The sequence below is a fragment of the Macrobrachium nipponense genome, chromosome 15 (assembly GCF_015104395.2).
Source record: "Macrobrachium nipponense isolate FS-2020 chromosome 15, ASM1510439v2, whole genome shotgun sequence".
Lineage (NCBI taxonomy): Eukaryota > Metazoa > Arthropoda > Malacostraca > Decapoda > Palaemonidae > Macrobrachium > Macrobrachium nipponense.
Window position 1 is genome coordinate 55432066 of NC_087208.1, and position 14155 is coordinate 55446220.

The 14155-nt window shown below is 44.0% G+C and overlaps 1 protein-coding gene across 2 annotated transcripts in view; it reads left to right on the forward strand.

Annotated features, from left to right (window-relative positions):
- The window catches only part of LOC135194957 (eukaryotic translation initiation factor 3 subunit M-like), a 96865-nt gene that overhangs the window by 50823 nt on the left and 31887 nt on the right, over positions 1-14155 (forward strand). The window contains exons 2-3 of one of the 2 annotated variants that reach the window (XM_064221193.1): positions 9977-10159; positions 11246-11343. In XM_064221193.1, coding sequence (XP_064077263.1) covers positions 9977-10159; positions 11246-11343 — 281 coding nt within the window. The remainder of the gene's footprint in view (positions 1-9976; positions 10160-11245; positions 11344-14155) is intronic. The other variant, XM_064221194.1, reaches the window with a different exon arrangement.

Here is a 14155-nt window from a genome sequence, read left to right on the forward strand (position 1 = left end):
GAGCTCGTCTCCTGTAACACTTTGGGAAATTACACTGCATGCGTTCTATCCATAACGGCGGTGGAGAACGGAAAGGGCAAATTTTGTGACTACAGGTATGATTATCTGATTCATATTCATGGGACAAGTTTTTATTGGTTGGAAGGAAGTTAATCCATGTCCCTTGGGGATAACCTGGGTCAACCTGATACAGGATTGGTTTGATTTAAAATTCCCACGTTGGAGGCGGGCCGACGTACAGCGCCTGTCCGCAGCCAACTCAAGAACTATGGGAGCTACGACCACCGTGTCAGCCTTCACATCAAGTGGATACTTAGAAAAATTTACATTTCACGGGAAATATCGGCAGATGGTATTTTGGTGTAAATTGGTCGGATAAGTGATTCGGGTATATTTTGGAATTCGGGACAACTTTTATTCTATGCTCTTTGTTATTTGGAGTAATGGTTCTGGAATTGTCGGATCTGTCCCCGGATCTGCAAACTACCCGCTTACTAGCCTATTAACAATTTAACGTTAGATTTTGGTAGCTGGTTGTAATTAACTTTTAATTTACCTTTGAACCCTATCCTATGTAAGGGGACCTGTTGGGAATGAGAATTATGCCGTTCACCTCTATCTTATGGTAAGAGGGACCGATGGGAAAGCAGGTTAATGGGTAGGGTAAATGATCGAATGACAACAAAGCGGCCACCTCTCTCAGAATGCAGCCACTTCCCAAAACAGCGTTTGAATTATGCCATTATTTCGTAATTTAGGAGAAAACACTTACTTCGAGAGGAACGTAGAGGTCTCAGTGTGCTGCCAGGATGGGCCACAACTCTTGATTGATGCTCATTGCAGCGAATTCAAGTACTTTTTTGGGAAGGTGGCCGCTGTGTTGCCGCTCTGTCTTTCACCCTAGTCTGTGTTACTTGGGGGTGTCTGCCCCGGTAGATGTAAGTATATTAGCTTCACATCGTGTATTTCCTTGGAAATTAACTTTGGTATTTCTAAGTAATAGGCTAACTCAACATGGAGTGGAAGGAATGGTCTTGCAAATACCGAAGCCACCAGGGTTTTGGGGGGGGGGTCAAATTTCCAAGCAAGTAGTACCCCAAACAGAACTATTACTTAGATCTACTGGCTTTTGCCATAATATTTTGGTTGGTTATTAAGAATTTACTGTATTTTTTTGTTGATCAGCTGTAGTTAACCCCACAGCGGCTAGTACTAAATACAGCAAAATACATTTGACCCTCCCAATCCCTGGTAGCTTTCGTATTCGCTGGACCGTTCTTCAAAGTCCGTGCATAGTTGTTACTTAGGTCAGGAACCCCCCTCCCCCTCCCCCCCTCCCCCCCACCTCCCCCCACAGCCAGGTCAGGACAAATGCCCAAAGTTAGGTTAGAAGGTGAGCTTCTGGTTAGGTTTAGGCACTGCATTCTAGGGAAAGGTTAGGACTCTCACACCAACCCTATCTCCCAACTCTGTATCTGCTTCAATTTTCCTATGTTTTCTAAATATTATCATTCATTAGTGTAAGGGCCTTGTACCCTAGGCTGGATTAGGTGTGGTTTGGTTAGCTCTTTACTAATGAAATGGACATCAGAAGTGTTCACAGCGCATGTAGTTTTTTAACCATAAATATGATAAGAGCTAGATTGAAAAGCAGAATGCTTCAAACCCAAGAGCCCCAATAGGAAAGCAGTTCATAACAGAAAAGAAAATAGAGAAGTTAGTTTAGGAAGGTGAGATCTGGTTAGATTAGGACACTGCATTCTAGGAAAGGTTAGGATCTCTCACACCAACCCCTATCTCCCAACTATGCATCTGCTTCAAGTTTCCTATGTTTTCGAAGTAATATTATTCATTAGTGTAAGGGCCTTGTACCCCTAGGCTAGATATGGTGGGGTTTTGGTTGGTTGGTCCTTTACTAATGAAATGGACACCAGAAATGTTCACAGCGCATGTAGTTTTTTAACCATAAATATGATAAGAGCTAAATTGAAAAGCAGAATGCTTCAAACCCTAGATCCCAAATAGGAAAGCAGTTCATAATAGAAAAGAAATTAACCTCGAATTAGAATATGTTTGTTGTTATGCTATGCTCTTAAGTCTCCTTAATATGCATCATACGTACTGATTACTATAGTATATTGTAAATTTACAATTAATTGAGATACCTATATGTTTAAACATACATTCCCATGAGGCGAGAACCAAACTTTTGTGTCCATGGTATTGGTGTGGTATTAAAGGAAAAATCTACTAGAAAATGTAAAGTAGAACACACATCAAGTACACCGTGAAATGAGGCTCATTTCATGTTCATCAAGAAAAATCCATTCACACCAAGTTTGATCATATGAAGATCCAATAATTCAGTTAGAGAAGTACAAAGAATATTCCACAGTTTTTTCATACAGTAGTAAGTATAAAACTTCAAGAAAACTCTTAGATATTAACCAGATAAATTGCCAGAGATATGACCAAAAGCTCAGTATCCCACTGGTGTTTCTCCTGTACACAAGCATATTCTTTAGTACAGTACTGATTAACCAACTATCAACAGTTCTAGAGAGTGTTTTGATTATTAACTTTATTTTTGTTCATGACACTTACCTGTCAGATATATATATAGCTGTATTCTCCGAAGTCCGACAGAATTTCAAAACTCCCGGCAAACGCATGGTCGGCAGGTGGGTTAGTACCCATTCCCGCCGCTGTGAGGCGGGCGTCAGGAACCATTCCCATTTTCTATTCAGATTTTTTCTCTGTCGCCGGTCGGTAAACAACTGTTTACAGACCTCCGCCTAGGATTTTGGAAAACTCTTTGTTCACTTGAGTATTTGATTGTCTCTTGGTTTTTGAAATTTGCTTGGTGGATTGGCATACGCGATTGTGGTTTTTCATTGGATTTGGTTTTGGATTTCTCTAATATGTCTGGATCTTCTGCAACTAGTTTTAGAGTGTAAGGTTAGGCTACCGAAAGCTTCGGTGGATCCTCATACAGTATGCACGAAATGTAGAGATCATACTTGTTTGATGAATGATAGGTGTAAAGAGTGTGAAAGGTTGACCGAAAATGAATGGAAGACTTATGATTCGTATGTTCGTAAGCTTGAAAGGGATAGAATCAGAAGATCTTCCTCCAGAAGTGCTTCTGTGAAAAGTAAGGGTAGTAATTCGCATTCTAACCTTCCTGTAGAGGTTGTTACATCTAACCCTGTGTATTTGCCTTCGGGCAATGAAGTTATTGCTTCAGAAGGTATTGCCCTTTCTGCCATCATGGAGTCTATTCGTGGGCACTAGAATCGAAAGTGAGTGCATTGAAGACCACAGTGAAGTGTGTGGAAACATTAGTTGCCCCTAGTGTAGTGGAGGGGGCGTCAGATCGGTCCCATAGTGCCTCTAGAATAGACCTCTGTCGGACTCCCAGGACTCAGGGAATGGACATGTCAAAAACCGAAGGAGGGCTACGGAATTCCCACCGGTCTGGCGTCCCTTCAGCAGATCCTGTGGACGCTTCCAGGCTGCCGAAGCGTGTGGATACGAGCACGGATATTGAAGGAGTGCCTTTCGTTCCTCTGAGGCGTCCTCATCCTTACCGGGGATGGAGCTCTCAGAGGGCCTCTCACAGGGAGAACGAGTTTGACACTAGGTGCCGCACAGGCGGCCAGCGTCTTTCTCGTCCTCTTAGGAGAGGTTTTAAGGAAGTGGACGCTTCACGTCCTACTTCTCGTCCTGTTCTTTCATCATCACCCGAACACCTTCGAAGAATTGACGCCTAAAGAAAAGAGATGCAGACGTCTTCTGATGAGGACGCTTTTGAGAACTATCATCGTCTTAAGAGTTCAAAGGAAGAAGAGGGCTCCAACTCGCCCTTCTTCCGCATATGATTGAGTCCTTCTCCTGAACTGGAACTTCACCGTCTAATGAAACTCGTATGCAATTGCGTCAACGATTGTCGGCTTTCTTCGCAAGGGGAGAAGAGGAGCCCAAAAGACGTAGAAAGGATCTTTGGCTTCCTTGTTGGCTTCGCCTCGTTCCTTAGCCTCCCCTTCGTCGTCCTCTTCTGGATCCTTCAGACTCGACCGAGAAACACGCAAGTGTTTCCGGAGAGAGAGTTTCCAGAAGTGGGAATGCGGACAGACGCGTTAGGTGTCGCGCAGGGGCGGCCCTCGCTTTTGTCGGAGGATAGATGAACGATCAAGAGAAGCCTCGTACCGACGTTCGCCGGACTTCTGCATCAACTCGACGCCTCTATCAGGAGAGAGCCTACCAACGCCAGAAGTATCAGGGCGTTCGAGAAAACACTAAAAGTCAAAGAGAGCAGTGTTTAGATTATGTTTCGGATCTTACCCCTCAAGAAAGAGAAGTACTGTATAAATATCGACGGGAGGCTCGTGCTTTAGAATATGAGAACTTGCGACGCTTGAAAGAGATTGTAAGACTCACCAGGACGCTCGAGAAGACGCCCTGATACAAGTTAAGCGTCCTAAGCAAAGTTTGAAAGACGCTCGACGTCCATTAGAGCATGTCCCGCTTCAGGACGCTTTTGAGGACGCTTCTTTGATGGATAAATGTCTTATAGACATTAGAGTCCAGCGGGATCGGAAGCTTTCATTGGCAGACGCGCGACTTTTTGCGAGTCCTAAGTCTCGCTCCCTTAGCAAGGGCGCTCGCGATGACGATAGACACCCGACTAATCGGGATTCTCGGAAAGATAAACGTACTCAACTGAGAGGAGATCGACAGGAATCCCGCAAAGAGGCTTTTGAAGAACCTTTGCCTCTAATGACTTCGAAAGACAAGGCTTTACAAGAGAGTCTTAAGTCTTTCAAAGACAACAGCGGATCATTCGCGCATGTCTCGTCTATTCCTTCAGCGGATAGAAACTCCCCCTTACGAACTGAGCCTCAAAGGAGAACCGCTTCTTGTTTAGCTAAAGAAACTTCGGACCGTCAAGATCAAGGAGAGTCTTCTAACGATACGCATCCTGCAGAAGAGGAAGAGCCTTCAGAAGCATCTACAGATTATAGCACGTTAACGCGCTTACTGAAGGAATTGTTTTCGGAAAAATTCCAAGCACCAGTTCCTCTCTCACCGCCATCGCAACTATCCTCATCCAAGACGAGAAAAGCTCCGGGTTTTGTTAGGATGGCTGCTTCACTTTCTACTAAAAGAGCGTTGAAGAGGATGAATGATTGGATGGAATCAAGGAAGACGAAAGGAAAGACGTCCTTTGCGCTTCCTCCAGCTAAGCTAAACGGAGAGCCGGTATATGGTAATGAGACCGGAGAAGAAACAGGGTTGAGACTTCCTTCGTCTGCGCAAGGTGACTTCTCAAACCTGGTCGAAGCACCGAGGAGATCTTACCTGTCCTCGGCTAAGGTTTCATGGACTATGCCTGAAATAGATCACCATCTAAAAGGACTGTACAGGACATTGGAAGTATTTAACTTCCTAGACTGGTGCTTAGAGCTTTAGGTCTGCAAGCAAGCTAAGAGCCCAGAATCATTGTCACTAGAAGAATTATGGAGCGTCCTGTCATGTATGGACAAAGCAGTAAGGGATGGCTCCAGGTGAGTTTAGCTGCCCACTTTACTACGGGAATATTGAAAGAAACAAGCGCTTTTCTGCAGTTTTACTGCTAATCAGTTTCTCCTACGCAGAAAGCTGAGTTATTATTCGCCCCCTTTTCCCCTTTTCTTCCCATCTTTTTCCTGAAAATATGGTAAAGGATTTATCTGTGAACCTGAAAGAAAGCGAACACAGGATTTGCTGTCTCAATCATCTAGACTTCCCTGCGGCGCAATCATCTTCTCGAGTAGCTCAGGTACCAAAGAAGAATTTTAAGCCCTTTTGTGGCAGAGCACCATCAAGAGCTTCTACACGAGGAAGGGGCTTTGCTAGAGGCAGAACCCCCGCAAAGCAAAGGGGAAAGAAGTGACAACCTTGCCTTCAGGCACCGGTGGGAGGGAGACTTTCTCTCTTCGCAGGCTTGGAGAGCAAGGGGGACGGACACCTGGTCCCTCAAGATTATAGAGAAGGGATACAAAATTCCCTTTCTCTCCATGCCCCCTCCCCCGTTGAGCATGAAGCCTATAGACCTGTCACCAGCTTATCAGCCGCAGAAGCAACAGATTCTACTCGATTTATTAGATCAAATGATCGAGAAAAGAGCCGTCAGAACGAGTGCTCTTGACAGATTCCCCAGGCTTCTACAACAGGTTATTCCTGGTTCCGAAACAGTCTGGGGGATGGAGGCCTGTCCTAGATGTCAGCAGTCTGAACCTTTTTGTGAAGAAAGAAAGCTTCAAAATGGAAACATCGCAATCGGTCCTGGGGCCTTGAGACCAGGGGATTGGATGGTGTCATTAGATCTCCAAGACGCTTACTTTCCATGTCCCCATCCATCCCCAGTCCAGGAAGTTTATCAGGTTCATTTTAAGAGGACAGGTCTTCCAGTTCAGAGCTCTATGCTTCGGAATGAGCACAGCTCCCATAATTTTCACTTTTCTCATGCGGAACGTGGCAAAGTGGCTTCACCTCTCGAAGATACGAAATCTGTTGGCGAAATCTTTAGGCCTCCTGATCAATTACACCCCCCCCCCTGAAAAAGTCCCATCTGACCCCAACCAACATCAGTCCATGTGTATCCTGGGGATTCAGATGGATTCAGTGGCTTTTTGGGCTTTTCTGTCGCTAGAACGTCAGCGGAAAGGCTTAGAAAAAGTGGTCAGCCTTCTTGGAGAAGGAAACATGCTCGGCGAAGGAATGGATGAGTCTGCTGGGGGGACCATTTCTTCGCTGGAGAAGTTTGTTTCTCTAGGGAGACTACATCTCGGGCCCCTACAGTTTTTCCTAACAGAAAATTGGCAGGACAGACAAAACCTAGAGGAGAATTTGAGAATATCCCCGTTGGTCAAGAAACACCTTAGAGTGGTGGCTCGATCCCACCAAGATGTCGAAAGGAGTGTCCCTCTGTCTTCAGAGCCCTGGCCTAGTGTTATTTACAGACGCGTCTATGACAGCTGGGGAGCGAACTCTAGAAAGGAGGAAGTGTCAGGCCTCTGGAGAAAAGAACAGAAGCCTTGGCACATCAACCTCAAGGAGTTGGAGGCAATTCGCTTAGCACTTCTAGCCTTTCAAGAACGAGTCATAGGCCGAGTTGTCCAGATCAACGCGGACAGCACCACGCCCTTTCTTATATCAAGAAACGGGGAGACACACTCTCGTTCTCTCTACAAGATTGCGAGAGAAATCCTGTTATGGTCAGAAAGAGAGGAACATAACTCTCCTGACAAGATTTGTTTCAGGGGTCCAGATAACGCCCAGAGCAGACATTTTTAAGGCCGTCGAAACTCCAATTGATTTTTCAACAGAATGGACTCTGCACATAGAGGTCTGCCAACAGTTATGGAAAACTATGGGGACGACCAATAGTGGACCTCTTCGCGACTTCGAAAACGAAGAGACCTGCCTCATTTACTGTTCTCCGATCATCGACCCGGAAGCACGTAGCAGTAGACGCAATGCTTTGGGACTGGACGGGGATGGATGTATACGCCTTTCCCCCATTCAAACTTCTGGGAAAAGTAACAAGGAAGTTAGCAGCGTCGGAAGGAACAAGGATGACACTGGTCGCACCATTCTTTGGCCAGCAAGGGATTGGTTCACAGAGGTCATGTCCCTACTAGTGACTTCCCCAAGAATCCTACCAGTAAGAACCGATCTTCTCAAACAGCCCCACTTCGAGAGATATCACCAAAAACCCGTTCGCTCTGAGTCTGACTGCATTCAGACTATCAAGAAACTGGCAAGAGCGAGAGGGTTTTCAGGAGCGGTGGCAAAAGCTATCGCCACCGCGAGAAGAGCCCTTCCTCTCAAATCTGTCTACCAGTCTAAGTGGGCTGTTTTTTAGAAGATGGTGTAGGAAAGAGGGCATTTCCTCCTCCAAGACCTCTGTGAGCCAAATCGCTGATTTCCTGTTCCATCTAAGGAATGTAGACAAGCTTGCAGTATCAACAATTAGAGGATACAAGAGTAGCTGTCAACAGTCTTTCCGTCATAGAGGCCTAGATTTGACGAATGATAGGGATCTTCACGATCTTCTGAGATCCTTCGAAACATCAAAGGTTCCACAGGTTAAGACACCTTCGTGGAATTTGGACATAGTTCTAAAATCTTTAATGGCGAGTCCCTTTGAACCTTTGCACGAGGCTTCGCTGAAAGATTTAACGAAGAAGGCCTTCTTTCTAACCACCCTAGCCACTGCGAAGAGGGTGAGTGAGATTCAAGCAATTAGCAAAAATGTTGGATTTAGGGGACACAATGCAGTCTGTTCCTTGAGAGTCCTTGCCTTTTTAGCTAAAAACGAAAATCTTTCCCAATCCCTGGCCTAAGAACTTTGATATCAAGGGATTAGCAGGGATCGTTGGTCGGGAGCCAGAAAGAGTCCTGTGTCCTGTCAGAACTCTAAAATTCTATCTGGATAGAACAAAACAAATTAGAGGTCAATCGGACAATCTTTGGTGTTTCTGTGAAAAGACCTGATTTACTAATGTCTAAGAACGCCTTAGCGTTCTTCTTGAGAAGTACCATCAGGGAGGCCCATTCGTCCTGCCCAGATAGTGATCTGAAAATTCTGAAAGTCAATGCTCATGAAGTTAGAGCTGTCGCAACTTCGATGGCATTTCAGAAGAATATGGCGCTCAGCGACATTGTGAGCACCACATTTTGGCGAAGCAACTCTGTGTTCGCTTCACACTACCTCAGGGATGTGAAAGTGACATATGATAACTGCTTTTCGCTTGGACCATACATATCAACAGATTCAGTTTTGGGTACGGGAAGCGGCACGAATCCTATCCTTTAGAAATGGATAGGTGTGCTTTTGTTTTATGGTTGTTGGTTTTTGGTTGTAGGGTCGACCGCTAGAGGCGGACTTCCCTTTATTTTAGCCTTAAAAGTTTCGGGGACTAACTTTGCTAGGCTAGGTCAGGTGGTGGTTTTTCTTTGCTTCGCTTGCCCTTAAAGTATGGTCAATATGGTCTAGATACATTGTGGTCACGCCCCCGTTGTCAGATCATCTAGATCTCACCAGCTATACAGTCACGTCCTTGCTGGAGACTCTAGTAAAGCAAAAGCAGACTTTGGTGACAGTAATCACGAAGTCAGCTACGCTAACAGGTAAGGAACCAAGATGTCTATCATCTGCATGTGAAATGTTTCCCAAAATCCTTTTATTCTGTCCCTCCCCACCTCCAATGGTGGGAATCAGCTATATATATATCTGACAGGTAAGTGTCATGAACAAAATGATATTGTTATGATACAATAAATTTGTTCATACTTACCTGGCATATATATAATCAAGTACCCGCCCAGCCTCCCCTCGGGGACAGTGACATTAAAAAATCTGAATAGAAAATGGAATGGTTCCTGACACCCCGCCTCTCCCAGCGGCGGGTAATGGGTACTAACCACCTGGCCGACCACTGCGTTGCCGGGAGTTTTGAAATTCTGTCGGACTTCGGAGAATACAGCTATATATATATACTTGCCAGGTAAGTATGAACAAACTTTATTGTATCATAACAATATCATATTTCAGGATTATAAGGCTTTTGTGAAATGAATACCAATCATGCGTGTGATTATTTATTGCTAGTTAAGCATGATAGTCTGAAATTAAAACCATGTTTTAAAATACAGTTTAAGAAGCTCACCAAGTCTCCACTGTGTTTCACCAACTTGGTATCAAAACAGTTACCCAAACATAGTGCCTTGTATTAAATGGGTCCTTCAAAGCTCAGTACTACACAATGTTTCATGCGTTCTTGATGAAGTGCAGAAGGTCTTTACGTAAGTGAAATCAGTTATATAAATCAATAGATCAGTTTATCTTTGTTTTGGCTGTTTGATGAATTGGTTGGTAGGCTTCATGTCTTGCATTAAATGCTCTAAAGATTTTTTGTCTTTTTGACAGGTGGAGGAGCTTCGGGCTTACCTGAAGGAGGTGGGGGCAGAGATTTCCATGGAAAGGAGTCCGAAAGGTCTTGAAGATGATTTGCACAAAATAATTGGTGTCTGTGACACCTGCTTTTCTTCTGAGGCCACAGAATCAGAAGTGGAAGCTCTTCTGAATTCTATTGTCTCAGTTTTGATTGTTGTAAGTACAGTATATTAGCTGTGACCTGTTGCTTTCTTATAGGAAATGTATTGCTCCAGTTTCTTGGGATTTCTATTTAGAAACTTGTCCAACAAAATATTGATATTTTTTTGTGTTGTATCTGCATCGGCTTCTGACTGAGGCTTTCCCGCATTCCACTGCATGAAAGAAATTACCACTTGTTACCAGTTTCAAGATACCAATAATCATCTGACTGCACCAGATTTGCAAGTTTCTTAAATGGTAGATTTCCTGACACTCGTGGGTTTCATGTTTTTACACCTCTTTTTGGATGCTAGTTAATTTTATCTTTATTTTTCATTGTTGTGTCTGTGAGTGCTATTAAGAAGCCATGTTAATGAGGATGTATGGATGTTAGTATAACAGCACATATAGAACTAGAACTTGCTAATGAGCAAATCATTTATTTATCATACAATGGCTCTCTCTCTCTCTCTCTCTCTCTCTCGTCTCGCTCTCTCTCTCTCTCTCTCTCTCTCTCTCTCTCTCTCTCTCTCTGATGATAAGATGATAAGTGAAAAAAATTGGTATTTTTTCCTATAACCAAGCTTTGGAACCTTTGTTAAGTATGTATTGGCACCAATACTCTGTTATCGGTACCGATAACTGGAAATCAGCATATTCCAGTGCCAAAAATTACCGATTTTCAGTGCTAGACAAGTGCCATAAAAATCTGCAAGTACGTAGATGAAACGTCGAAATGTGAAACCCATAAAAAAAGAGGGCCATTGTAAGGACATTACAAATTTAAGATTTCGAACTACAGTAATGCTTGACAGTCAATTGCAAAATTGATAATTCAGTGTATAAATACATGTACCTGCCATCTATGCAGCATGTAATTGAAAATTACATGGTAGCAACAGATAGTCGTTAATATATTAAATTTTGGGGATTTACAAAATTTACTTTGTGTATACGTATTTTTTTTTTTTTAAAGAAGAGAAAATTCTAAAACTTTATATTAGTGCGATTCACTTGTTTATAGCAGTTAATCATTATTTGCATAATTATTCTCACCGTGAAAGGCAGAATCCTTTTATAATAAATATTTTGTCACAACAGGTGCCAGTTGGAGAAAAGACTGAGAGCCTGATTCTAGCTTTCTGTGAAAAGCTAGCCAAAGCCCCTCCAAACAGATTAGGGAGCGTATGCCTGAGAGTGTAAGTATTTTGTTTTTAACCTGGGTCACATCTGTTAACCATCTTGATTTTTCCCCTTTTATCAGTCTTATGCTTTAACAGGACACGAATACGAAGTCTACATTTTTGGTTATGTAAGAGGTGATATTTTTTCTTTTGTCAAAAAAGTTCTTGTTATACTTTGGTTTATACTGCTTGTGGAAGATAATTTTTTTAAATATTATTTATTGTAAACTCGTGAGTACCTTCCATAGCTGTTGAATTAGCTGTTTTGGAGACTGGATATACTAGTGTTTGATTTTTACTACTTAATATCCATTTTTAAACATTTAACTTACCCGGTAGTTATATATATAGCTTAAGTCCCTGTGACGTCAGGGCAGAATTTCAAAACTCGTGGCAATCGCCGATTGGGTAGTCAGGTGTACCACCTGTGTGCCCTCTACCCAGGTACCTGGAACCATTCCAACTATTCCTCAGATCTTCCCTGCCACCGTTTCGGTGAACATCGTGGATTTTCGCTCGCTTTCGCCCGTGTTTTTTCGCAATTAGTTTGGTGAAGTACACTTTGGCTTTGGCTTTTGCTTGTTTTGGGATTTATTTTTTGGATTTTCTTGGTACTGTTTAGATTTTTGTTGTTCGACCCTTGCTTTTCTTGATCTCTCTTTGACTTTTCCAATATGTCTGACCCTTCGAGTGTTAGGAAGTGTGTGAGGGGATGTAAGACCCGGCTTCCTAAAGCCTCCATAGAGCCTCACTCCATTTGTGTGAAATGTAGAGATAAAGTTTGCGAGTTGGATAATAGATGTGATGAATGTGTAATTTTGGATAATGATGAGTGGATGGAATATGATCGCTATGTACGTAAACTTGAGAGAGACAGGATCAGACGGAGTAAAAGTAGTATGTCTCGTTCTTCCAGGGTTAATTCTGTTTCCCGTGTTAACGAGCCTATTAATCCTTCCCCTGTAGAAGTTTTTCCTGAACCCACTCTTGATAAATCTAATGATCCAACTCTTAAGGATATGTTGGTAGCCATTCAAGCTCTGGGCGAGAAAGTAGAATCTCTCGCAGAAGACAGAGCAAAATTGTGGTCAGATGTTAGAGAGTTGAAAAGTGTAAGTGCTAGTGCTAAAATCAGTGCAGTGGAAGGTGCGGCTGCTCGGACCTGTCGTGCTCCTAGTCCTAGACCTCTTCCAAGCTCACCAACCCGTGAGAAGGAATGTCGACAGATGAAGGGAGGCGAGAGGCATTAGCAGTTCCCGAGCAGGTTGTGCCCCTCAAGCGTTCCTGTTGACGCTTCCCTGGACGCTCACCCTCATCATTGGAAAGGCGAGGTAAGTGTATGCTTTTCATCGGACGATGCAGCTCCCAGACGGGGCTGGCGTCTTACGTCAAGACCTCTTAAGAGGAAATTTTTATGATTGAACAGCGTCGTGAAATGACTTCTCAGACTCCAGGTTGCAGCCATTGGAGCAGTCTGGAGCGATTTTCTTCCGATTTCGAAGGAATTTCTCCTGCCAAGAGTAGTAAGATGTCGCACAGGCGGCCATCTACTTTGGTAGGAGACAAAGGGAGGTTGGAGAATGTCAGTTCCCCTACCGAAAGCAGTAAGATGCTGCACAGGCGGCAATCTGCTTCGGTAGGAGGCGGAAAGACGTCGGACATGGTTGATCCTTTTGCCGAAAGCAGTAAGATGTCGCACAGGCGGCCATCTGCTTCGGTAGAGGACAAACAGATGTCAGACGCTTATATGCCGTCTGTACATGCTCCTCCTCCTCCTTTGGGTTGGTTCTCGTCTCCGGATGATTCATTGATTGATGTGGAGAGAAAGTCTAATGTGGTTGCTGCTTCTCCTGACCGGTCTCAGCATGGGGCTCCGGATCTGAATATAATTCAGGAAATGCAGAGCAAACTTTCTTCCCTCATGAAGGTGGCTGGCTTTCCTGCAAGCAAAGAGAAGATGGCTTGACATGACGTCGAACGTCGAGTACATAAACATCGTGACGCCAGACGCCAAGGAACTGACGTCAAGAGCGTCATGGCACTAAGCGTCCTCAAGATCATAAACTTCAATGATGCTGGACACAAAAGAGCCGAGCGTCAAGAGGATCATGACGCCAAGCGTAAAGAGCTTGAACGTCAAGATCTTAAACATCATGATGCAGGACGTCAAAGAAACGAACGTCAAGAACATATACGTCATGAAACCGGAAGTATAAGAGTCGAGCGTCAACAGGTTCATGACGCCGAAAGTCAAGATTTTAGACCCCTTCAGAACAGGCGCCAAGAAGTCGCAAGACAGGACGCCGAGCGTCAGGTTCTTGAGAGTCATGACGCAGAGAGCCGACAGTTGAAACATCGTAGCTGCGGACGTCAAGAGATTGGACGTCGTGACATCGGACGTCGATACTTCCATTCGAGGACACTCGGAGGAAAGGGAAGTGGATATCGCCCTTTCTCCTGTGATTCCCTTAGAGTCTTCAGACGAAGAGGATTCAAAGGAACATCATGCTTCGTCAGATTTGAAAAGACTTATGAAAGTCTTTAATGAAAATTTCCCAGAGAGCTTTATTCCAGCTGCACCTTGTTCCCCTCCTTCAGAGTTTACGCTTGGGAAATCTTCTAATAAGACAAGTTTTACAAAGATGGTTTTGTCTCGCTCTTCCAAGAGAGCTCTAAAGGTGATGGGTAACTGGATGCAAACGAAGAGAGAACAAGGCAAGACAGTGTTCTCTTTTCCTCCAGCAAAGTTAGCTTCCAGGTCGAGCGTATGGTATGAGACGGGAGAAGCTGTTGGCCTGGGAATTCCTTCTTTGGCACAAGGGGACTT